We start from the raw sequence: 25,923 nt of genomic DNA, 5'->3' as shown, positions 1-25,923 counted from the left end.
TGCTGATCTTTGATTTGGAGGTCTCTCTTTTTATTTTTATTTGTTGGGGGGGGGTTCTGAGCTATCAAATCTTACTTTCCTGTCAGTGCCTGAGCCAATCAGCACTCAGGCACTGATAGGAAAGTAACAGTACAACAGTTCAGACCCTGCTGGAAAAATTTACCCAAAAATGTACTACAACGAGATTAGGGAATCACCTGGTGATGATAGAGAATTGGCCGGCGTACTTATTTTAATATTAATTACCTCGTTGTGCTACATTTGCATGGTAGAGTCGGAGACTGCTAGAAAGCTCGGAAAAGACTGCGGTGAGCCGTTTTGATAACTGGCTGCTAAAATTCATGCATGCTAAACCGGCTGGAACAGGTTTAGCAAACATCGTTAGAGGCCCGGTAAGTTTTGAGAACTAGTGACTACTGGGCTTGATGGACCATTGGTTTGACCCAATAAGGCTATTCTTAGGTTCCCCTCAGTGTCTGCTATGTGATCAGAGGGACCCTATCCTCACTCAGTGGAGGCCACGCAACTACCTTGGATGCTCATGTTTTTGAAAAGAATCTTACATCAATATCTTCACAGAAAGTGGAATAAGCCCCGTACTGAAGTCGGCACTGATGTCCAACATCATAGAGCACTCCTGGAGGAACCGAAGGGAAGTGCACCCTTTCCTTAGCAGGAGGGTCATCCAGACACAGCCCCCATCCACGGCTGAAAAGACAAAGCAACCAGGTCTGAGCAAAGACATCCCAAACACAGCCCCTACCCCACCAGAGAGAGCCAAGCAGTGTCACACACTGGGGAGGGGGGGGAGAGAGACACCTGTCACTTCACCACACACAGAGAACCATCAGAATCATGCAACAGTAATGGGGAAAAAGACACAGATAGATGGGGTGAGGGGTACATACAGTTAGCTCCCTTCTCACCACACATGCAGAGAACCTTCAAATGAGAGGGAAATGAGAGATAGACAACACCTACCTCAGCAAAGAGATCCACTTTGAGTCACATGTTGGGAGGAGGGACAGAGACATACAGCCCCCACCACACAGAAAGAAAACCATCAGAGTCATACAGGCAACCCCTACCCCAACATATAGATCCCGAGTCACACGTGGAGGGGAGTGGGGGAAGAAACATACAGACAGCTCCTACCTCAAAGTCATACAACAGGAAAGAGGAGAAAGACACAGAGAAAACCTTGCACCAAAGATGTGTCTCCAGGGGGAAAGAGTTAGGACTGCTGTTGTAATTGGTGATTTGATCAATAGGCAGCTTTGTGGCTGGTCGATGTGAGGATCACCTGGTCACTTGCCTGTCTGGTGCGAAGGTAGATAAAGGAAAGCCGGTTGATATTGTATATTTGGATTTTAAAAAGGCATTTGACAAAGTACCTCATGGAAGACTTCTGAGGAAATTAGAAAGTCATGGGATAGGAGGTAATGTCCTATTATGGATTAAGAACTGGTTGAAAGAAAAGAGAGAGTAGGTTTAAATTATCAAGATTCTCAATGGAGAAGGGTAAATAGTGGGGTTCCTCGGGGATCTGTGCTGGAACTTCTGCTTTTTAACATATTTATCAATGATCTAGAGATGGTAATAACTAGTGAGATAATTATATTTGCTGATGACACAACATTGTTCAAAGTTGTTAAATTGAAAGAGGTTTGTGAAAAATTGCAAGAGGACCTTGTGAGACTGAGCATCAAAATGGCAGATAGCGCTTAATGTGAGCAAGTACAAAGTGATGCATGTGGGAAAGAGGAACTCGAACTATGGCTATGCGATGCTGGGTTCTGTGTTAGGAATAATTGCCCCAGGAACAGGATCTAGGTGTCATTGTTGAGAATACGTTGAAACCCTCAGCTCAATACTGTGTGCAGTTCAGGTAGCCGTATCTCAAAAAAGATATAGCGGAATTAGAAAAGGTACAGAGAAGGGTGACGGAAATGATAAAAGGTTTGGGATACCTTCACTATGAGGAAAGGCTAAAATGGCTAGGGCTCTTCAGCTTGGAGAAGAGATGGCTCAGGTATGATATGATAGAAGTCTATAAAATAATGAGTGGAGTGGAAAGGGTAGATATGAATCGCTTGTTCACTCTTTCCAAAATTACTAGGACTAGGGGGCATGCAATGAAGCTACTAAGTAGTATTTAATTTTTAAATTTCTATACCATTTAAAACTAAACGGTTTACATGATTTACATACATAAAATTGTAAAAAACATAATTAAACAAACAAACAAATAATCCTCAGGAAACATATCCATAAAATAATACCAAAAACTTGTTCAAAGAGTCATGATTAATTCTGCAATTAACACACAAAAAAATATTGGCTAGAAAAAGGTGTCTACAAACAATTGCGTCTTAAGTAGATTTAAAACAAACCAGTTAGCTGTTTTTGCCTATGATAGAGTTTGAGTTTGGTCTATAAATTGTTAGTGGATTTTGCTTTTGTTGAAAAGGAGGATTTTCCTCCACTATTTTTCTATTCAAATTAGGGTTGGTTTTCCTCACCTTGCTGGATATTGTTGCTCTAATACTTGATTTTTTAAAATATATTTTGGCTTAATTGATTTCAATTACCCCAATATTGAGTGGATAAATGTTACATCAGGAAGTGCAAGGAAGATCAAATTCCTAGACATAATAAATGACTACTTCTTGGACCACCCGGTGGCCACACATGAATGCATTAAACAGAGATGATTAAATCTATATAGATTAGGAAAATATGTCCCAGTGCATCCTTAAACTGGATTTTACATGTACTCAATAAGCCCCTCATTACTTGCTGCTTTCAGAATCAGCCTGGGCTGAGGGGCCAAGGCTCTGACCCACTCTGGCTGTTCTTGTGTTCTTGTTCCAGGGAAGTCCTGGAAGCATCATTGTTTTCCTTTTCTTTCATTCCTTGTTTTCCTAACCTTTTTAGAGAGCAACGACATAAGAGGAGGGAAATGTTAAACAACTGAGGAATCCAGACATAAGCCTGCACAAATGATTCTGGCTCAGTCTTGCTGTTTGTGCAAACCAAAGGCTCTCTCTCTCCAGTGAAAGACACCAGGAGCTCAGCTAAGGAAGGAGGGAACAAAGAGACACCAGCAGATGAGGGAGAGAGGGAATAAACATCAGGAGATGAGCCAAGGAAGAAGAAAAATAAAAGTGTAAAATCTGAGTGATGGAGAGATGGTGAAAGTAAAAAGACGAGACAGTAAGACTCAATAAAAGAAAGAGAGGGAAAAATACCAGGAGCTAGCCTAGGGAGGGAGGAAAAGAGCACCAAGAGATGAACCAAGGAGACAGGGAGAAAAAAGACAGCAGGAGCTAAGACAAGGAGGGAGGGAAGAGATTAATGTTAAAAGAAGGACAAAAGCAAGGAGCAAGGAAAAGATGCCCAGAAAGAAGATGAGGAAGAGATTTAAAGAGTAGAGGAACGGCTTAATGATTAGAACTAAGAGCTGAGAACTAGGTAAACTTAGTGGATTTATACCTATACCTTGTAACTTTGGGCATATCATTTAACCCTCTCTTACCTCAAGTAGAAACTCAGAATGTGAGCCCTCCATGGACAGGGAAATATCTCCTGTACCTGAGTGTAACCCGCCTTTGAGCTACAACTAAACAAAAAGGCCTGAATCAAATCCAAATAAATAAAAGATCGCCCAGGAGGGGCAGAGCCAGCCCTACCTAGGCATTACCTAGGGCAGAAAGCTTCAGGGGCTGGCAGCACAGCACCAACAAAGCAGACCCTTACAGTTGCTGTAAGCAGTGGGCCTTACTATTCACACACGTGCACGCAAGACCTCAAGAGAATAAAGTAAACCTAGCAAGAAGAGAAAAACAGACAGAAGGAGAAAGGGAGGGGAAAGACCCTGGGAACTTTGCCCAGGAATAATGAAAGGAAAGGATTTCAAGAGCTCAAGATGGGAGGGAGGGAGGGAAGAAGGGAAGACAGTTGGAATCGAGATGTGAAAGGAGTCAGAGAAGAGAGAGTAGGATCCAAGCCAGAGACTGAGAATACCTGTGGGTCTAACTCAAAAAGAAGCATCAGCATTCCTGGATTTAAGTATAGGCAACATCTAAAGATGCCAAATACCTGAGCCAAAAAGGACCCCCTTCCTGCTTGCTTCAGAGCCAAGAATAGCAGCCATTTATAGTTCTATAGTTTTGTAAGCTTAAACCTTCTGCTAGAGATAGTTTCTGGCAGGCAAAGCAGGGTCTGGTTTAGTCTCCATTAAAAAAAAACAACAAATAAAAGCACATTTTAGAACTAGTTAATAATAGAGTATACAGTCCTTTCCAATAGTTTTAAAAAGTGAAGGGTTTTACCAGATGTAGAACCTAAATTGAAACAGAAGATTTAAAGTTAGGAGCAGAGCTCAAACTCTCTGTTTAAAACAAACAGAAAGTCAGATCTGTCTTGCCATAAAGAACAGAAACCAGTGCTGATGACCTGAATTAGGTGTTAATTAGCTTCTGTTTGGAGTGGTCCCCTACAAATCATATCTATATAAAGAGAGGAAACATCCAAGTTAGCATTCTTTCTGAGAAGAGAGAAAGAAGGAAGAGGACATTCTGTTTCTGAGAGGAGAAGAGTAGAAGACATATCTTTGGGTAAGTATACATTATGTTAAAGCTCAATTGTAGGTTCCATTCTATAGACAGTTTAGATCTTAAAAGAGCAAACTTTACTCATCTAGTCTCCATAGAATAATAGTCTTTTATAGTTCTACAGTTTTGTAAGCTTGAACTAAACTAAACTAAATATTGAATTTGTAGACTGGGTCATCACCAATAAAGGAGCTCGACTCGGTTAACAATAATTTAAAAATACATCAAAAAAGAAGGAGAAAACAGTGATAGATCGTAAGTCAAACATAAACTAATAGGAATGATATCCAAAATGATTAGCAAACAGGGTTGGTTTTAAAGTTTTTTTAAATGATTGGAAGGAGCCTGGACCCCTTAGAGTAAATGGTTTGAACCTTCTGCTAGAGATAGCTTCTGGCAGGTAGAACAGGGTCTGGCTTAGTCTCCATTCCCTCCCTCCTGCCCTCCCCTCTCCCATACACCCCTAGCTCATTTCTTTACTTATAGTCTTAATTTATTATAATTTATTCTAATTAGGACAAGAATCAAACAGTAAAATAAGCATACAATATAACCCTAAGACTATCTTATTTATTTTTTATTTATTTATTTTTATTTATTCAATTTTCTATACCGTTCTCCCAAGAGAGCTCAGAACGGTTTACATTAATTTATTCAGGTACTCAAGCATTTTTCCCTAAGAAACAAACACTAAATAAAGCATATAATAAAATCCTAAGGCTCTCTATACTAGTCTAATATATTCCTAGTAGCTTAATAAGGTTAATTAATTAATTAACAGCTCAATAATAAGATGCAGACAGTAGTTCAGCAGCAAGAGAGTTTCTATCCAGTCTTTTGCACTGAGTGTCACGTGTATGATTTTTTCCCAGTTGATGAGAAGTTATATGTGTGTGCTCGCTGCAAAGAGCTCCTAGCTGTCAGAGAATGAGTATGTTCCCTTGAAGCTAGAGTAGCAGACTTGGAGGAGTTGAGGGAGTCAGAGAAGTACATAGAGGAGACCTACAGGGATGTTGTAGAGAAGTCCCACCTCCAGTCTGGTAGCCCCTGTGCTGCCTTGGAGGAAAGAGGTCTCTTAGAAGAAGAGCATCATCCTGGTGAAGTAGGAAATAATCCTGTAGCTAGGACCTGTCCTCCCGTACCGAGGATATGTCTCCAGGGGCTTCTGCCCAAGAGGGAAGGGTTAGGACAGCTGTTGTAGTTGTTATTTGATCATTAGGCATGTAGATAGCTGGGTGGCTGGTGGGCATGAGGATCGCATGGTCTCTTGCCTGCTTGGTGCAAAGGTGGCGGATCTCACGTGTCACATAAATAGGATATTAGATAGTACTGGGGAGGAGCTGGCTGTAATGGTACACGTAGGTACCAACAACATAGGAAAATATGGGAGGGAGGCTCTGGAACCAAATTTAGGCTCTTAGGTAGAAAGCTGAAATCCACATCCTCCAGAGTAGCATTTTCAGAAATGCTCCCAGTTCCATGCGCAGGATCCACAAGGCCGGCAGAATTCTGAACTCTCAATACATAGTTGAAATGATGGTGCAGGGATGAGGGATTTAGATTTGTTAGGAACTGGGCAACCTTCTGAGAAAGGGGAAGCTTGTTCCGAAAAAATGGACTCCACCTTAACCGGAATGGAACTAGGCTGCTGGCGCTAAGGTTTAAAAAGGAGATAGAGTAGCTTTTAAACTGAGATGTGGGGGAAAACCGACAGTCACCCAGGAGCGGATGGTTCAATATGAGGTATCCTTGAAGGATACTATTGAAACAGGATATTTAGGGAGTCCCAGTGTAGAGGTTCCAGTAATGGTGAAAGAAAGCCAGGAGGGTTTAAGAGGAAGGCAGAGTAAAAGACTCAGATTTCCCCCATCTTCTCAGCAGCCTGTAGTTACAAGGAAAAAACACAATTTGAAGTGTCTGTATACAAATGCTAGAAGCCTAAAAAAATAAAATAGGAGAGTTAGAGTATATAGCACTGAATGATGAGATAGATATAATAATAATAGCTTATTTTTATATACCGCAATACCACAAGCAGTTCAGAGCGGCATACAGAGGAAGAGACTATATACAGACAGCGATAGTACAAAAAAACTTTTGAAATTACATTAGCATGTTAAGATTAATAAAATTTATCTGGAAGTATTTTAAAGATACATCAAGGCAGAAATGGAGTCAGAGAAATTTATCAAAGAGATAGGTTTTGATTGACTCAGAGGAGGGAAATTTAGTGGTGACACCAGGAAGTATTTCTTCACAGAAAGGGTGGTAGATCACTGGAACAAACTTCTGGTGTAGGTGATCAAGGCCACCAGCGTGCTCGACTTTAAGAATAAATGGGACATCCATGTGGGATCCCTATGAGGGTCGAGTTAAGGAACTAGGTCATTGGCACTCAGACTTAATGGGGTGGGTCAGTAGAGTGGGCAGACTTGATGGGCTGTAGCCCTTTTCTGCCGTCATCTTTCTATGTTTCTATGACTTCCTGAAAGTTTGATAGGAAAGTGCGTGCGTTTGAAATAAAGTTGGTTAAACATTTATTCCATTTGCCTGCTTGAAGAGAAACTTGCAAAAGAGGCACAAACTCATAACATTTTTTTAGGTACATCAGAAGCAGAAAACCTGTGAGGGAATCCATGGGACTGTTGGATGATCAAGGAGCAAAAGGGGCTCTCAGTGAGGATAAGGCCATAGTACAGAGACTGAATGAATTATTTGCTTCAGTCTTTATGGAAGAAGATGGTTTTCAAGGGTGATAATACGGAGGAACTGAAAGAAATCTCGGTGAGTCTGGAAGATGTACTAAGCAAAATCAACAACTTAAAAAGTGATAAATCGCATGGACCAGATGGTATATATCCCAGGGTACTAAAAGAACTCAAACTTTAAATTGTTGATCTGCTGTTAGTGATCTGTAACCTGTTGCTAAAATCGGCCATAGTTCCTGAAGATTGGAGGGTGGCTAATGTTACGCCGATTTTTAAAAAGGATTCCAGGGGAGATTTGGGAAATTACAGACCAAAGTCTGACTTCAGTGCTGGGCAAAATGGTGGATGCAATTATAAAAAATAAAATTGTGGAATACATAGACAAACTTAATTTAATGAGAAAGAGTCAGCATGGGGTTCAGCTGAGGGAGATCTTGCCTCACCAATTTGCCTTCTCTGTTTTTTTGTGTGTTTCTACCATGTCAAGGTAGTATCTTCTGTTTCGGTGTCACTGCCATCTAAAACTGAATATGGCTAAGACCGAGCTCCTTATCTTTTTGCCTAAACCCTCCTCCCGTCTCCTTTCTGTGAACATCACTCTCCTCCTCTCTGTCTCGTCAGCTCACAATCTCAGGGTTATATTTTAATCCTTTTTCTCCTTCTCCGCTCAGATCCAACAAACTGCTAAAGCCTGTTGCTTCTTCCTCTATAATATTACCAAAATCCAATCTCTCCTTTCCAACCACACTACTAAAACCCTTATCCACACTCTCATAAGAACATAAGCAATGCCTCTGCTGGGTCAGACCTGAGGTCCATCGTGCTCAGCAGTCCGCTCACGCGCAGCCCAACAGGTCCAGGACCTGTGCAGTAATCCTCTATCTATACCCTTCTATCCCCTTTTCCAGCAGGAAATTGTCCAATCCTTTCTTAAACCCCAATACCGTATGCTGCCCTATTACGCCCTCTGGAAGTGCATTCCAGGTGTCCACCACACGTTGGGTAAAGAAGAACTTCCTGGCATTTGTTTTGAATCTGTCCCCTTTCAACTTTTACAAATGCCCTCTTGTTCTTTTATTTTTTGAAAGTTTGAAGAATCTGTCCCTCTCTACTCTCTCTATGCCCTTCATGATCTTGTAAGTCTCTATCATATCCCCTCTAAGTCTTCTCTTCTCCAGGGAAAAGAGACCCAGTTTCTCCAATCTCTCAGCGTATGAAAGGTTTTCCATCCCTTTTATCAGACGTGTCGCTGTCCTCTGAACCCTCTCGAATAACGCCATATCCTTCTTAAGGTATGGCGACCAATATTGGATGCGGTACTCCAGATGCGGACGCACCATCGCCTGATACAACAGCAGGATAACTTCTTTTGTTCTGGTAGTAATACCCTTCTTGATTATACCTAGCATTCTATTTGCTCTCTTAGCAACCGCTGCGCACTGTGCCGTCGGTTTCATTGTCATGTCCACTATTACCCCTAAGTCCCTTTCTTTGGTACTCTCCTTCAATAACATCCCTCCCATCGTATAGCTGTACCTCGGGTTTCTGCTTCCCACATGTAGTACTTTACATTTCTCAACGTTGAACTTAATATGCCATCTCGTCGCCCATTCCCCTAGTTTGTTCAAGTCTCTTTGCAATTCTTCGCAATCCTCTTTAGTCCGAGCTCCACTAAATAGTTTGGTGCTGTCCGCAAATTTTATTATATCACACTTCGTCCCTATTTCTAGATCATTTATAAATATATTAAATAACAGCGGCCCGAGCACCGAGCCCTGCGGGACACCACTTGTGACCCTCCTCCAGTCTGAGTAGTGGCCCTTCACTCCTACCCTCTTTTTCCTACCCGCCAACCAGTTTTTGATCCATCTATTTACGTCTCCTTCCACCCCATGGTTCTTCAGTTTCCGAAGTAGGCGTTCATGGGATACTTTGTCAAAGGCTTTTTGGAAATCTAGATATATGATGTCTATGGGGTCACCTCTGTCTATCCGTTTGTTAATTCCTTTGAAGAAGTGCAATAAATTTGTTAGGCACGATCTCCCCTTGCAGAAACCATGTTGGCTGGTTATCAGAAGTTCATTTCTTTCAAAATGTTCATCGATGTTTTCTTTTATCAGTGCTTCTGCCATTTTCCCCGGAACCGAGGTCAGACTCACCAGTCTGTAGTTTCCCGGGTCACCTCTTGATCCCTTTTTAAAGATGGGTGTAATGTTGGCTATCTTCCAGTCCTCTGGGATCATGCCTGTTTTCAGGGATAGATTGCAAATTTGCTGCAGTAGTTCCGCTATCTCCTCCTTTAATTCTTTCAGAACCCTTGGATGGATTCCGTCCGGACCCGAGGATTTGTCAGTTTTTAGTTTTTCTATCTGCCTGCGTACATCTTCAAGGCTCACTTCCATGGATGTTAATTTTTCTGCTTGATTTCCATTGAAGAATTGCTCAGGTTCTGGTATGTTGGATGTGTCTTCGTTTGTGAATACAGACGAAAAGAACATGTTAAGTCTTTCTGCCACTTCTTTCTCCTCCTTCACCACTCCCTTCCTGTCTCCGTCGTCCAGCGGTCCCACCTCCTCCCTAGCTGGTTGCTTCCCTTTAACATATCTAAAGAACGATTTGAAATTTCGTGCTTCCCTGGCTAGCCTTTCTTCATACTCTCTTTTGGCTTTTCGAACCACTTGGTGACATTCTTTTTGATACTTCCTGTGCTCTTTCCAGTTCCCCTAAGTTTTGTCCTTTTTCCATTTCCTGATTGAATTTTTCTTATTGCCTATCGCTTCCTTCACTATTTTAGTTATCCACGCCGGGTCTTTTGTTCGACTCTTTTTGCACCCCTCTCTGAATCTGGGGATATACAGATTTTGCGCCTCGCTCACCATGTTCTTGAGAAAAGACCAGGCATGTTCTACCGTTTGCCATTTTTTAGAAGTGTTCCTAAGTTTCTTCCTTACCATTTCCCTCATTGCTTCGTAGTTTCCTTTCCTGAAGTTGAAAGTTGTCGCTATGGTTCTCTTTCCTTTCGGTATTCTTACCTCAACCTTGAACTTGATCATGTTATGATCGCTGTTTCCCAACGGTCCCACTACCTCTACTTCCTTTGCAGGTCCCCTTAACCCATTTAGGATTAGATCCAGAGTGGCATTTCCTCTCATTGGTTCTTTAACAAGCTGCTCCATGAAACAATCTTGTATAGCCTCCAGGAATTCTGTCTCCCTAGCGCATTTTGAGCTTCCAAGACTCCAGTCTATCCTGGGGTAGTTGAAGTCTCCCATAATAACCGTGTTACCACTTTTGCATTCTCGCTTCATCTCGGCTTCCATTTCTTCATCGATATCTCCGGTTTGCCCGGGTGGATGATTGTATAGGCCCATCTTTATTTCAGGACCTTTCCATCCCGGTATTTTAACCCATAGCGATTCCAGCTTGTTGATCGTCTCTGCTGTGTCCATTTTTGTCGATTGTATGCTTTCTTTTATGTATAGGGCTATTCCACTTCCTTTCTGTCCTGACCTGTCCTGGCGATAGAGCTTGTACCCCGGCAGTGCTGTATCCCATTTGTTTTCTTCATTCCACCATGTTTCAGAGACTCCAATGATGTCTATGTCCTCTGCATTGGCCATGGCTTCTAATTCCCCCATTTTGTTTCTTAGGCTCCTTGCATTAGTATATATGCAATTTAGATCCTGGAATTTTCTTGTCTTCATTTCCTTTCCCAGTGCTTCGGTCTTTAGTTTCTTCTCTTTTGTTACAATCCTTCTAACCTCCTCTTCTGGGTTAGTCGACTCCTGTAATTTGTCCATTGTTTCTTCCCAGCCTTTTTTCCCCTCGGTATCTTCACGGGATACCTTCTTCCGAATCGTTGACGCTTGGTCGACTGTCGGCTTTCCCCTTCTTCTTAGTTAAAGCCTGTTCTATTTCTCTCCTGACGTTGTTTGCTAGAAGTCTTGTTCCCGCCGCGCTCAGATGCAGTCCATCTCTCCTGTAGAGCTTGCTCTTGCCCCAGAACGTTGTCCATTTCCTCACGAAGTGGAACCATTCTTCCTCACACCTCTCTTTTAGATTACTGCAACTTGCTTCTCTCAGGTCTTCTGCTCAACCATCTCTCTCCCCTCCAATCCGTGGAAAATTCTGCTACATGATTTATTTTCCACGAGAGCTGCCATACTCACATTACCCCTCTCCTCAAGTCAATTCATTGGCTCCCCATCCATTTCTGAATATAATTAAAACTCCTCTTACTGACTTAAAAGTTTTAAATTTTAATTTTAAAAATGTCTTATATACCACAAATCTACAAATCTGAGCAGTTTACAGCTTACATACATAAAATATATTAACACTAATATAACCATTCTCAAAACATTTACAAATACAAATTCAGTGTTTCACACTGTTGTAGACAAGGCTGTTGTAGACAAGAAAACATTAAATGGTTTCAAAGAAGGTTTGGATAGATTCCTAGAAGAAAAAGGGATTGAGGGGTATAGATAGGTATAGACCATTGCTCAGTAAATGGGCCTGATGGGCCGCCGCGGGAGCGGACCGCTGAGCAGGATGGACCTAGGGTCTGCCTCAGCGGAGGCAACTTCTTATGTTCTTATGTTCTTATGTTCTATCATATGTAAAAAAAACATTTTAATCTCATCATAATGCCTGAGAAAACAAATATGTTTTAAAAGATTTTCTACAAGTATTAAGTTTCGGGCCTGGCTTGTACCTATCTGTCCAAGTTAGATTGTAAGCTCTTCTGAGCAGGGACTGTCTATAAATGCATAAGCCTTTCAGCACTATATAAGTGATAAGTAGTAGTAGTAGACCACCTGGGAATACCAAGTGCTGTAGGCTGAGGGGCCCTCTGTTTGGCAGCAGCGACATAGTGGAGACGGCAATGGCAAACCCCAGGTGGATTCCTCACTGTGTGTGTTGCCAGGAGTCGGTGGCCGACTTGGTGGCATGATCCATCCACTCAGAGACAATCAATCTGAAATCCTTTGGGAGTGCAGTCCATAGCAGACAACATAGCAGTTTTTAGCGCAGGGAGCCTATGAGCATCGAGAGCAACGCAAGGCATTCAGCACAGCTCCCTGCGCTAAAAACCGCTATCGCGGTTTAGTAAAAAGGGAGGGGGTATATTTGTTTATTTTTTGTATAGTTTTTACTGAGGTGACATTACATAAAGTCATCTGCCTTGACCTCTTTGAAAACCCAAGGAATATAAATGATAATTAACATTTTCTCTGCATACAGTGTGCTTTGTGTTTTTTTAAATTTTATTGTTGGTAGATCATTTTGACTTGGTCATTTTAAAAGTAGCTTGCAAGCCCAAAAAGCATGGGCACCCCTGCTCTAGAGATTTCTGCCAAATGAACAACACAGGACAATCTAAAATGTGAGAATAAAGAAAAAGAATGTGCCTAAGAGGAAACAGTTCATACTCCAGGAAGCGGGTGATGTAGTCTCGACTGCAGCGGGACCAGGTCAGGGGCGATGTATCATACAACAGCTGAGGAGACATGATAAAAGGCTTTTTCCCAATGGGTTCACAATCATTACCACTTCCGTCGTGCTGGATCCCAAAGCTGTGGAAGAAGAAAAGCAGTGAGCATACCACAATAAGGTGGGAGAGAAGAAGAATGCATAATGGGAAGAAGGGCGCTGTGGGAGAAGAGAATTAATGAACATACCTTGACAGGAAGAGAAAGAAAGGAAGGGAAGCATGTCACAAGGGGAGGGGAGGTGAACAAACCATGATGGGATGAGAGAGGAGGGAAGGAAAATATGCCATGAGAAATGGGAGCAGTGGAAGAAGATGAACAAGCCATGTCAGGGAGAGAAGGGAAGGGGAAAAGTGGAACTGTAGAAGAAAAAAATCAGGTGAAGTGAAGTGTGAGCTGTGGGAGAAGAGAATGAGTGAGCATACCATGACATGGACAAAGTGCAATAGGTAGAGGGGAGTTTTGGGAGCAAGAAAGAGAGACATGGCATGATGACATGGAAGGAGGGAGCCCACTGTTCCCTGTCTTGCATCATACAGGCCTCTGAGTGCCTTCCAAAGGATGGAAGTCTTCCACCAGGCTGTGGGGGAAGGGGAAGCTGGAAACAAATCATTACGGGTCAGAGTAAACGGGAAGCATACCATTGCGGGCGGGGGCGGAGCTCTGCAAGAAGTGCAAGAAGGGCCACTACTTGGACTGGAGGAGGGTCATGAGTGGGGTTCCGCAGGGCTCGGTACTTGGGTCGCTGCTATTTAATATATTCATAAATGATCTAGAAACAGGGATGAAGTGTGAGATAATAAAATTTGCGGACGACACCAAACTATTTAGTGGAGCTCGGACTAAAGAGGACTGTGAAGAACTGCAAAGGGACTTGAACAAATTAGGGGAATGGGCAATGAGATGGCAGATGAAGTTCAACGATGAGAAATGTAAAGTATTACATGTGGGAAACAGAAACCCGAGGTACAACTATACGATGGGAGGGATGTTTTTAAATGAGAGTACCCAAGAAAGGGATTTGGGGGTAATGGTGGACATGACAATGAAGTTGACGGCACACTGCGCAGCGGCCGCTAAGAAGGCAAATAGAATGCTAGGCATCAACAAGAAGGGTATTACAACCAGAACGAAAGAAGTTATCCTGCTGTTGTATCGGGCGATGGTGCGTCTGCATCTGAAGTACTGCGTCCAATATTGGTCGCCGTACCTTAAGAAGGATATGGCGATACTCGAGAGGGTTCAGAGGAGAGCGACGCGTCTGATAAAAGGTTTGGAAAATCTTTCATACGCTGAGAGATTGGAAAAACTGGGACTCTTTTCCCTGGAGAAGAGGAGACTTAGAGAGGATATGATAGAGACTTACAAGATCATGAAGGGCATAGAGAGAGTAGAGAGGGACAGATTCTTCAAACTTTCAAATAATAAAAGAACAAGAGGACATTCAGAAAAGTTGAAAGAGGACAGATTCAAAACGAATGCTAGGAAGTTCTTCTTTACACAACGTGTGGTGGACATCTGGAATGCGCTTCCAGAGGACGTAATAGGGCAGAGTACAGTACTGGGGTTCAAGAAAGGATTGGACAAATTCCTACTGGAAAAGAGGATAGAGGGGTATAGATAGAAGATTACTGCACAGGTCCTGGACCTGTTGGGCCACCGCGTGAGCGGACTGCTGGGCACAATGGACCTCAGGTCTGACCCAGTAGAGGCATTTCTTATGTTCTTATGGTGAAAATACCATGATGGGAAGGGTTAAAAGGGAAGGGGGTATACCACGGGGACAAATTTGCTGTGGGCGAATAGAAGCAGTGAGCATACTATGGCAGGGAGAGAGAAAAGGGAAGTGGATGTGTGCAATAGAGGTAGGAGAGCTATGAAAAATGAGGTGGGAGGGGAGCTGTGGAAGGTTAGCATAACATGGTTGGGTGGGGGAGAAGAAAACAGAGCTATGGAAGAAGAGAATGGGCAAGGAGGGAAGGGAAGGGGAGCTGTAGGCAGAGGGGAGTAATGGAGGAGATGAATGTAAAACAGATAAAAAGAAAGGAGTGAATCAAAGGTGGAAAGGTGGTAGAGCTGCTGCTTCTGCACCCAGAGAGGCTGTGAGATCAAATCCCAGTGCTGCTTCTTGTAACCCTGGGCAAGTCACCTAATCTTCAAATGCCCACTGCTTTGAATGCCAAAGCCACAAGTCCCCATTCCCTTCCCTATAAAACGGAGAAAGTACAAATGGCAGTGGGAGGACAGAATCTTTAATTGTCTCAAAAGGATCATGGCTTCGATTTATTAATAGCTTTAATGAAATGGTATAAATTAATGCGGTGAACCTGGAGATAGCAAATTGAATCCTAGTAATAGAACTAACATGATATGTTATCAGAAATATAAACTCTGTCAAATATCCCTAATAAATATATGATGTCAGCAGACTAGCATAACAGACAACATGGAAGGACATTCAAATTGCACAGATATGATACCATAATATCAAGAAAACACTAATAGACACATTAGACCATTCAAAATCCATAGGTAGTACAAAGTCAATTGGGATAAAGAGATGGGTAGCTAGCCTGAAGCAAATTCTATGTACAGTTGAATAATATATAAGGAACTGGTCAATGCAGGGTTAAGAGCATAAGAACATAAGCATTGCCCCTGCCGGGTCAGACCAGGGGTCCATCGTGCCCAGAAGTCCGCTCCCGCGACCTGTAAGTGCTCCTTACCTAGGATGTTTTATATCCCATTTACTTAATGTCTCGTAAGTAACCCTCTATCTGTATCCTGCTATCCTCTTCTCTTTCAGGAAGTCATCCAGTCCCTTTTTGAACCCCAATAATGTACTCTATCCTATCACCTCTCCTGGAAGTGCATTCCAGAAGTCCACCACCCTCTGAGTGAAGAAGAACTTCCTAGCATTTGTTCTGAATCTGTCTCCTCTCAATTTTTCTGAATGACCTTGTGTTTTTGTTGTCCCCGCTAGTCTGAAGAATCTGTCCCTCTCCACCTTCTCTATGCCTTTCATGATTTTATAGGTCTCTATCATGTCTCCTCTAAGTCTCCGCTTTTTGAGGGTAAAGAGCCCCAGCTTGTCCAACCTTTCGACATATGAAAGGTTCTCCATGCCCTTAATCATCCTTGTTGCTCTCCTTTGGACCCTCTCGAGTATCGCCATATCCTTTTTAAGGTACGGCGACCAGTATTGGACACAGTACTCCAGATGCGGGCGCACCATTGCTCGATACAGCGGCAAGATAACTTCCTTTGTTCTGGTAGTTATACCTTTTTTGATAATGCCCAGCATTCTGTTAGCTTTCTTCAAGGCTGCTGCACATTGTACCGCCAGCTTCATTGATTTATCCACCAATACCCCCAGGTCTTTTTCTAGGTTGCCTTCCCCCAGTACCCTCCCTCCCATCGTATAGCTATAGAAACATAGAAACATAGAAATAGACGGCAGATAAGAGCCCACGGCCCATCTAGTCTGCCCACCTTAATGTCCCTCCCCTACCTTTGCCCTGTGAATAGATCCCATGTGCCGATCCCATTTGGCCTTAAAATCAGGCACGCTGCTGGCCTCAATCACCTGTAGTGGAAGACTATTCCAGCGATCAACCACTCTTTCAGTGAAAAAGAATTTCCTGGTGTCACCTCGTAGTTTCCCGCCCCTGATTTTCAACGGATGCCCTCTTGTTGTCGTGGGACCCTTGAAAAAGAAGATATCTTCCTCTGCCTCGATGCGGCCCGTAAGATACTTGAACGTCTCGATCATGTTCATTGCATTCCTCAACAGTTCTGACCCTGCTGGAGAGTTTTGTGTCATCCACGAATTTAATAACTTCGCACTTTGTCCCTGTTTCCAGGTCAATGATGAATATATTGAACAGTAGCGGTCCCAGCACCGACCCCTGTGGGACACCACTTGTGACCCCTTTCCAATCAGAGTAGTGTCCCTTTACACCCACTCTCTGCTTCCTGTCCGCCAGCCAATTTTCGATCCATCTGTACACATCCCCTTCCACCACTGCTTAGTCCTAGGAAAAGCAGCATAAAATCTGTTTTACTTGGGACCTGGGAACAGGATACTGGGCTTGATGGACCTTCGGCAATTCTTATGATAGAAGGGTATAGATAGAGGATTACTATACAGGTCCTGGACCTGATGGGCCGCCGCGTGAGCGGACTGCTGGGCGTGATGGACCTCTGGTCTGACCCAGCAGAGGCACTGCTTATGTTCTTATGTTCTCCAAACTCTTTTGAGAGTACAAAGAGCATTTCTACTATCTGGAGGGATGGCTGGAGATTAAGCAGTTCACCCTCGTGCAAGGCTTCTCTACTGCAGGCCTCTTACGGTTGGGGCACTGCTTTCTCTCACAGTGTTTATGAAACACAAACTGGAGTCTTATAGGATTGGCTGAATTTTGCACCTGGTTACTCTGTGCTTACAGGTGAGATTCCCGAGATGGTTCATGTTGCTGATGGGATCTGGGATACAGCTGTCCAGACAAAAACAGGGCCTGATCAATAGCGTTCCTGACCCTGACCTCAGTGCTGTTTATCTTAAAGAAATCCAAACCAGCAACATGATGGTGGCATGGAAGGAGGGAACCCCACTGTTCCCTGTCTCATATCAAACAGGCCTCTATGTGCCTTCTGAAGGATGGAACCCTTGCAGCACTTTCTAAGAACATCCTCCCTCAATTTACAAAGGAAGAAGAAAGAGCAATACCTGTGTCCCAGTTCATGTGCCACAGTGAAGGCTAGAGGCAGGCCTGTGTCCTCGTTGATATTACAGCTGCGATGGGGCTGGCACATACCAGAGATGTGAGACAGCCCAAGTGTCTCACATGGCCGGTTCATTGCAGCGCAAATGTCTTTCCTGTCACAGTCAGCAAAAAGAACACATCAAACATGGGTTTAAAATGTGCTCCAGCAAAAACAGAAAGGAAATACAGAGTAAGCAATATTCAACAAATCAGGCAGTGGATAACTTAGATGCATATCTCTGCAAATATTCAGTGGCACTTAATGTGTGAACTCCTGGGATGCTTTTTATAAAAGCAAAATCAAAAAGAGGCTGCAGAATGGAATGTACAATAATAATAATAACTTTATTTTTCTATACCGCCATAGTTAGGCGACTTCTAGGCGGTTCACATTAAAAGAAGGCTGGACATTCAGCGAATAACAATAAGTCTTAATACAATACTTACATACTAATTGGAGTTCTATGGGTAAAGAATACATGAATACATGAAAGGAGCTTCTTGAGAGAAAGAAAAGGCGTTTACAGAGGGGGAAATCCTAGTGAGGGAGAGGACAGTTTTAGTCAATGAATTTGGCAAATAGGGCGGTTTTAATTGATTTTCGGAATGCACTGTAAGTCAGATTGGGTTCATTTATGTAGTTTCTCAGCTTGGAAGGATTTGTATCTACAGCCTGTGATCTTTGGGTATGCAAAGATGTTTTTGTTTCTGGTACAGGAACTTTTATTAAAAGTCCATAAAATGTTATTTTCCAAAGGATGGCTCTCATATATATGAAGATTGGACCCACACATGCAATAAATGACCTTAAATAAAACAAGTGGGGAAAATATGCAGAGTGTGACTCATGGAATTCTTTCCAACCCTTCTGCACTTCCCAGAGCCATTTCTGAAATGGGGCAGTTTGGTGGCGGAGTAGTAGTTGAAAGGGATAGTTTTTGCATATAGGATCAATATGAGGGGCTGTTGCAGGGGGTGGGATGCCAGGTGAAGACAGGGCAGTTTGTGAAGTGGGGGGAGGTGGCAGGGGATAGTTTTGGGAGATGGGGCAGAGAGCACAGTGCGGGGGATAAGGATTCGTTTTTAATTATGTAACACAAGGCTGTATATTCATGCAATGTTTACATGTTTTGGTAAATGAATTCCATTCCTCCATGATTTAAATCAGTCTATCTGACTAGTAACTTCAATTAAATCCACTCTGATTATTGAAGAGTAGGGAATGCCATCTTTTAAATTGCCTTGCTCTATTTTTCTTTCTGTTTCTGTTTTTGATACTTGATATTATCGCCTTTATGTCAAAGCAAACCAAGCAATTTACAGGAGTGATCCCTCAGGTGCGCTGGGGATGGCTGGAGCCATATATCAGGGGTTCAAATGGGCTGGGAACAGTTAGAAAATCTAGTTTCCCCTATCTGTCTGATTTCCAAAGCATTACAGTCAGTCAGTGGCGTACCTAGCATATGTGGCACCCGGGGCCCTTCGTTTTTTGACACCCCCCCATCTGTATGAAAAACATGATTTTTAGTAACAATCCAAACGTCACACAAGAGTATACCTAGAAAAAGGCAGCATCTTACATACTGCACTGAGCAGTACATCAATACACCCATTGTAAAACTAAACAAGCTAGACTAGTACAGATCAGTCCTGCAGTCAATCCTAACAGAAAACCATGTCTTTTGAACACACAGAACACAGAAGACACTTTGACCTAGTATGGAATATGTCATCACAAACTAACCCCTCCCCCCTTTACAAAACTATAGTATGGTTTTTAGCCATGGTGGTAGAATTCTGAGCATCAGAACTGCTACCATCACGGCTGGCGCTAAAAAACACTCCACAGTTTTGTAAAAGGGGGGAAAAGAGAGAAATACATAGACAAAGCTTAAATTGAACCAGCAAGAAGCTGGACTCTGCATACAATGCAACACCACAGAAACAGTGACACATGTCTCCTAAAGCAATAAATAAATAGAAAATTTTTGTTCTACCTTTGTCTTCTCTGGTTTCTGTTTTCCTCATCTTCTTGTTACTCTCTTCCTTCCATCCACTGTCTGCCATCTCTCTGCCCCTATATGGCATCTTCTCTCCTCCTATGCCCCTTCCAGAAACTGTATGCCTCCCCCTTCCATCTCTCCTTTCACTCCCATTGGTCTGGCATCTCTCTCCTCTCCTTCCCTCTCCCACACCTATCCTCTGCAAATCCTTTCCATTTTTTCTCTCATTTTCCTTTTCAATTTATTTTCTGCATCTGTCTAGATTATGTTCTTACTACCCTCTCATCAATTTCCTTTTTTACTGTCTACCTACAGCTCGCCACCTCTTTCCCTCACCCCCTCCAGTATTTCACTAATTCAATCCTTTTCCCCCATCATGTGCCCTCCTTTTATTTAACCCCTCCTTCCATCATGTGCCCTCTTGTCTACTCCCTTCCATCTAGTACCTTCTCCTCTCTCTGTCCACTTCCATCCAGCATCTGCTCCCCTCTTTCTCTCCTCCCATTTCCTTCCTGCATTTGCTCCCTTATCTCTCCCATCCGCACTTCCATCTAGCATAGGCTCCCCCTCTACTCTCCCCACTACCATCCAGTGCCTGCCCTTTCTCTCTCCATCCACCCCTCTTCAATTAGAATCTACCCCCTTTCTTTCCCTCCAATCCAATTCCATCCAGTATCTTTTCCCCTTATGCCTATCTTCCCTTTCCCTGCACACCAGTTCCATCAGTACCACCCTTCCCCCTTTCTCTTCCTCCACCACTCTTGAAGTCCTGCTCCCTTCATGCAGCAAGGTCCCGCGATGAGTACGTCTGTCGGCTCTGCTCCGGAAGAAGTAAGTTACGTCGGAGGGTGGACCCGGAAGACGCAGTCATCGCAACTCCCTGCGCCTGCTGGGTCTACCCCGTCTGATGTAACTTACTTCTTCCGGTGCAGAGCCGGTAGACGTACTCATTGCGGGATCTTCCTGCATCTCAGCGCGGCTGCTGACTCTTCTCCAAAGCAAGTATATTGGAGGGGGTGCACCGGCAGCCGCGCTGAGGTGCAGGTCTTTCTCAACAGTAGGGCAGGATGTTCCGGACCCGGACCACTATGCACCCCCCTAGGGCGTGCACCTGGGGCGGACCGCCTCTCCCCCCAGGTACGCCACTGCAGTCAGTGACTACAATCAGACAATAACTTATCTTACCATCAACAAATCAGTATGATAGTTCAAAAATGCTTTCACAGGCTTTGTATGATCCGCTCTCTCTCTAATCTCCTTGAAACCTCCTCTCTAAATAGCCTCAAACATTGTCTAGTCATGTCTCAATTGGATTATTGTAAAGCCCTATAGCAAGGAATTACCCAAAAAGAACTCAGGAGATTACAAATAATTCAGAATACTGCCGTAAAACTTTTATTCAAAGCACAAAAATTTGATCATGTAACACCCCCCCCCCCACACACACACACCTTTAATCAAAGCACACAGGTGACCCATATCACATCGACTGACTTATCAAATTCTTCTCCTAACCTTTAAAACCAGAATGACACAATCCCTGGGATTCATCAACAGATATTTTACTCCATAAACACCCACACGATCACTACATTCAAGCAATGAAAATTTATTGGCGATCCCATCAACTCGACACATAAAATCAGTCTTTCCTGTCAGTGCTCCATCTTTATGCCCTTGCACCTTCAGGAAGATTCCTCTCTTACAAAACCTAAAAACATTTCTGTAAGGATGCTTTTGACCGCTCTATACTGTTACTATCTGGCCGGATTTTCATAGCTTCCCTTCTGTGTTTCCCTTTTAATGTCTTTCTTTCCTGTTGACTATTTTATAATCATTTCTAAGCGGTAGATCAAATTTTAAGAAGCTTGAAACTTGATACCGTGTAATGAGAATAGCCACATCGTGATGTGTGGGATGAGTGTCCTCCTTTGGATTGATGTTCTTCTGCCACTTGCAAAAACTTTTCAGTGTGTTTTCAGCATGGTGAGAGATCTTCAGATCATCCTGCAAAATGCAAAAATGCTGTCACTTGTGTTTGCTCTATTCTTTCACATCTTCCAAAGCTCTTTTCATCCCTTCCTCTGACATGGGCTGTATAGTCAGCACAGACGCTGTATTTAGATACTCGAGCATTTCCTATTCTGTCTCCATGTTTTCTTTTATTGTGCCCTATACTTTTGGGGTGTTTCTATCTTATGCTTATTTTGGGGGGGTTTTCCTGTAATCCGCTTAGGTATTTTCTAAGGCTCTGATTACCTAAAACTCTGGTGCCGACTAGTACGGCGCACTGTATAGAATCACAATTAGCGCTGCCTAAACAGCATTAGGTGTGGCCAGGAATCTTAACTTTAGACACACCGTGCTTATGCCTAATTCAAAAACACGCCCATGATCTGCCGCCTAACCACTCCCACTTTTAGGTAGACACTTTGGACTAGGCACCGACTTTTTAGGCTCCTTTCAATTAAGTCCAATCAGCGGCACTTATGAGGTGTTAAGTCCTAAATATCGGCACCGATTGAGCCTTTTAACTAATTCCGTTTATAGAATTGGCAAGCCTATAACTGCGTGCCTTGAGATATCTCTGATTGTCTGGAGACTTCTGACAGCATTCCGAATAGGAACATGATCAAAGATATTTTCAGAAGAAAGATGATTACTTTTGTATAAACAATTTTTTTAAAAATCCAAATTTATTAATGTAGGAAAAATAAAGTACATCATCTTAATGTACAGACTTTACACTACTCGTTGAGGTATTGTAACCACAGGCAATAGATACAAAATGGCCAACACTGATGTTTCATTTTCTCAACGTGCTGTCATTGAATTCCTTGTTAGAGAGGAAATCCCCGCTGCAGAAATTCTCCAAAGACTTCACAATGCATATGGAGATGTGTGCATGGGTGCTTGCAGTGTTAGGAGATGGGTGAAACATTTCAAAGATGGAAACATGAGCATCCAAGATCAGCCTCGTAGTGGTCGCCCGCACACTACCTGCACCGAATGGAAAGGATTGATGACATCATTAAAGAAGACAAACATGCCACTGTGAATGAAATTGCAACAAAACTTGGAATAGGACACAGTGCATTATAGGAAATGACTGAAAGCTTAGGTCAGGGGTGTCAAACTCAATCACATCAAGGGGCCGAAATCCAAAACACAGGCTAAGTCACGGGCCAGACCCCGCCCAATCTCTGCCCCAGACCCCATCCCCATAATAGTACTAATTGTGATACCATTTTTTCCATTCATTTTTCATATATACACATATGCAATATAATCTTATTAACAACACATAATGGTTAACCACAAAATTAAACTACACAAAACAACATTCATTCCTACCAGAACACAGATAACCCCTATGCAAATACGGGACCAAAAACCAAAAGTACTAATATATGCAGACAAACCCTAAGATGCAAGACTGCATGCAGTACAACCCCAGGGAAAAAGAAACAAATGCATTTCTTCCTGAACAGACAGAAGATGTAAATCAATCACTAAATTCAAAAATAAAATCATTCCCCCTACCGCTGTTGTCTCCCTCCCTCTGTGCTGTGCGTCAACTAGGTACCTCCCTACGCAGGTGTCTTCCTTTTGGCCGGCTCCCGCCTGGCTGTTTTATGCAGCCTGTGGTGCGATGCCCCCGGTGTTATCTTCTGGCCGGCTCCCTCCTCCTCACTGCCGCAGTGTGCACAAAGCCACAAACGGCAGCTCCTCGCGTGTCCTGCGCTTGAACCGGAAGCTTTCTCTCTGATGTTGCAACGTCAGAGGGAATGCTTCCAGATGAGGTGCAGGACATGCGAGGAGCCACCACCAGCTGCGGCTTCGTGCACACTGCAGCAGTGAGGAGGAGGGAGCTGGCCAGAAGATAACACCGGGGGCATCATACCATGGGACACATAAAACAGCCAGGTGGGCCAGATTTGGCCCACAGGCCTTCAGTTTGATACCTGTGGCTTAAGCTATCGAAAAGTTTGTGCCCGCTGTGTCCCATGTTTGTTGACTGAAAACCACAAAGTTCAGCAAAAAAAATCACTCAAGACCTTTTTCATAAATATTGAAATGAAGGAGATGATTTTTCCACACCCTGCCTACAGTCCCGACCTGGCACCCTCTGACTATCATCTTTTTGGTTTTGTGAAGGAACAGATTCGAGTCCAACACAATGAGACGATGGAGGACGTCCAGAAAGCAGTGCATCTGTGTCTTCAGGCAGCTGGGACGGAGTTCTACTCAAAGGGAATTTTCAAGCTTGCAGAACGATGAGGAAAATGTGTGCAGAAAAATGGCGACTATGTTGAAGAGTGAAGAAATGTCTGGACATTAAAATAATTCCTACATTAATAAATTCTGATTTTAAAAAAATTGTTACTCATTAATTTCAGTATAACCCTCGTATATTTCTGGACATTAGTCATGCAGCCCAACTTTTTAAAATAGCTGCACCTTATTTCATATTTTGCTTGCTAACTCAGCAGACTTTTTCTAGAATACATGATACAGTGATATCTTGGTTTACGAGCATAATTCGTTCCAGAAGCATGCTCGTAAACCAAAACACTCGTATATCAAAGCAACTTTTCCCATAAGAGTTAGTGTAAACTTGAACAATTCGTTCCACATCCCCAAAAACTTAATTACCATTAGGGACGCCTCCACCGCTGCCTCTGCCACAGACCTATCCATGTGGCTCATCCAATTCTCCTCCTCTGCTGCTGTTCGCTGCCTCTCACTACGGTGGTGCTGTCGCCGCCGCCACAGAGCCCGACTGGACACTGTTGGCTCTGCTGCTCTCGGACGCTGCCCCCCTCCCCCCCCCAGGTGCTACTACCCCCTCTGCTGGGACTCTCAGGTGCTGGCTCACTTCTGCCGGACGCACCCCGACTCCCTTGCTCCACCCGAGGCCACTGATGCTGCCCTGTCTGGCCCTGTCCTTATCCCTGCACCACCGGTGATAGAAAGTGCCTGCCGCCAGTCTGCAGCTGAGCCTTGAGCATCTGCGCATGCTCAGGCCTTCTGGATCTCACCCTCTCCGAGATTCTCATGAAATCTCGAGTCTCATGAGAATCTCAGTGAGAATGAGATCTAGAAGGCTTTGAGCATGCGCAGATGCTCAAGGCTCAGCAGCAGACTGGCAGCAGGCCCTTTCTAACTCCGGTGGCACACGGGTAAGGACAGGGCCGGTCAGTAGATGGGGAGCAGCACCGGTGGCCTCGGGGGGAGCAATACTGTTGGTTCCCGCGGTTGGGTCGGGTTGGGTAGGGGCTCGCAAATCGAGTCAATGCTTGGTTTGCGAGTTATAGTTTGCTCGAGTGTTTTGCTCGTCTTGCAAAACACTCGGAAACCGGGTTACTTGTAAACCGAGGTTTGACTGTACTTTCTTATTGAGATTTCAGTCTATCAAAGGCATCAAATACAAACAACAGTTTAATTTATGTACATTTATTTTGCAACCATAGTTTGTAACAGTTTACCATTAATTAGGATAGTCAGGCTATATGAGATTTCATAAGAAGTTAAAAACATTCTTATTTAATAAATTTATTGACTTTTAAAGATGTATATTTTAAATTATTATAAATCCCTATATTGATTAGATGGCTTCTCTTACTGTAAATCACCTTGGTGTAGTGTGATAAAGAAGTTGAAGATTAGATATGTAGTTCATAAAGAGCTATGAAAATTCTAATTTAAAACCATCATTCCTGTGCTCCAGTTGCTGAGTCTTACCTCATTTCTCTCCAGAAGAACAAGACGCACAACCACAATATTAACAGGGTTTCCAATGCTAGGATCATGGAATAATCCAGCAACCTGCAATGAAAGGAAAGCACGAGCTTTCATGCTATGTGAAACACAAAGAAGTCAATACAGGAAATGAGTCTGCAGGCTGACAAGCTTAGAAAGGAGCATTAACACTGCAGAACTTTCAGTCCCCAAGCAGGGACACACAAACAACATACCAACTTCTCCTATGCTGCACATGCATTATTCCCACTGCTTGCTGGGCACCTGTCAGGATCGAAAAGGGCTTTGGAGACAGGCCAGAAGGCTGCAAGTCCTACCGTACCATGTTCATGACCGTTAGTATATAGCTGTCCACGTGAGAGCTGCCGTGATACTCCACCATCTTTGGATCTGCGACTACTAGGGTCTCTACCCACTTCTCCTGGCTGATCAAGCGCTGCACTATCCGCCTCCTGCGATTTTGCTTTTGCTCCCAGCGCTCACGACACCTTTCTGTTTTCTTCCATGCCCAGGGAGGTTCTGAAAGGATTTAATACAGGATATCATTACCAGTCCAGCTACTGAGATAAGAA

The 25,923-nt window shown here is 43.4% G+C and overlaps 1 protein-coding gene across 2 annotated transcripts in view; it reads right to left on the bottom strand.

The window, feature by feature from the left end:
* ADAMTS7 (ADAM metallopeptidase with thrombospondin type 1 motif 7) overlaps window positions 1-25,923 on the bottom strand; it is a 92,458-nt gene that overhangs the window by 43,755 nt on the left and 22,780 nt on the right. Inside the window, exons 4-9 of one of the 2 annotated variants that reach the window (XM_033920053.1) lie at window positions 25,674-25,870; window positions 25,334-25,417; window positions 21,471-21,595; window positions 17,549-17,698; window positions 12,760-12,903; window positions 564-708 (exon numbers count right to left, since the gene is read on the bottom strand). In XM_033920053.1, coding sequence (XP_033775944.1) covers window positions 564-708; window positions 12,760-12,903; window positions 17,549-17,698; window positions 21,471-21,595; window positions 25,334-25,417; window positions 25,674-25,870 — 845 coding nt within the window. The remainder of the gene's footprint in view (window positions 1-563; window positions 709-12,759; window positions 12,904-17,548; window positions 17,699-21,470; window positions 21,596-25,333; window positions 25,418-25,673; window positions 25,871-25,923) is intronic. The other variant, XM_033920054.1, reaches the window with a different exon arrangement.

Source organism: Geotrypetes seraphini, chromosome 14 (assembly GCF_902459505.1).
Source record: "Geotrypetes seraphini chromosome 14, aGeoSer1.1, whole genome shotgun sequence".
Classification (NCBI taxonomy): domain Eukaryota; kingdom Metazoa; phylum Chordata; class Amphibia; order Gymnophiona; family Dermophiidae; genus Geotrypetes; species Geotrypetes seraphini.
Note: the sequence above shows the minus strand (reverse complement) of the source record. Positions and strands in the feature narration are given on the sequence as shown.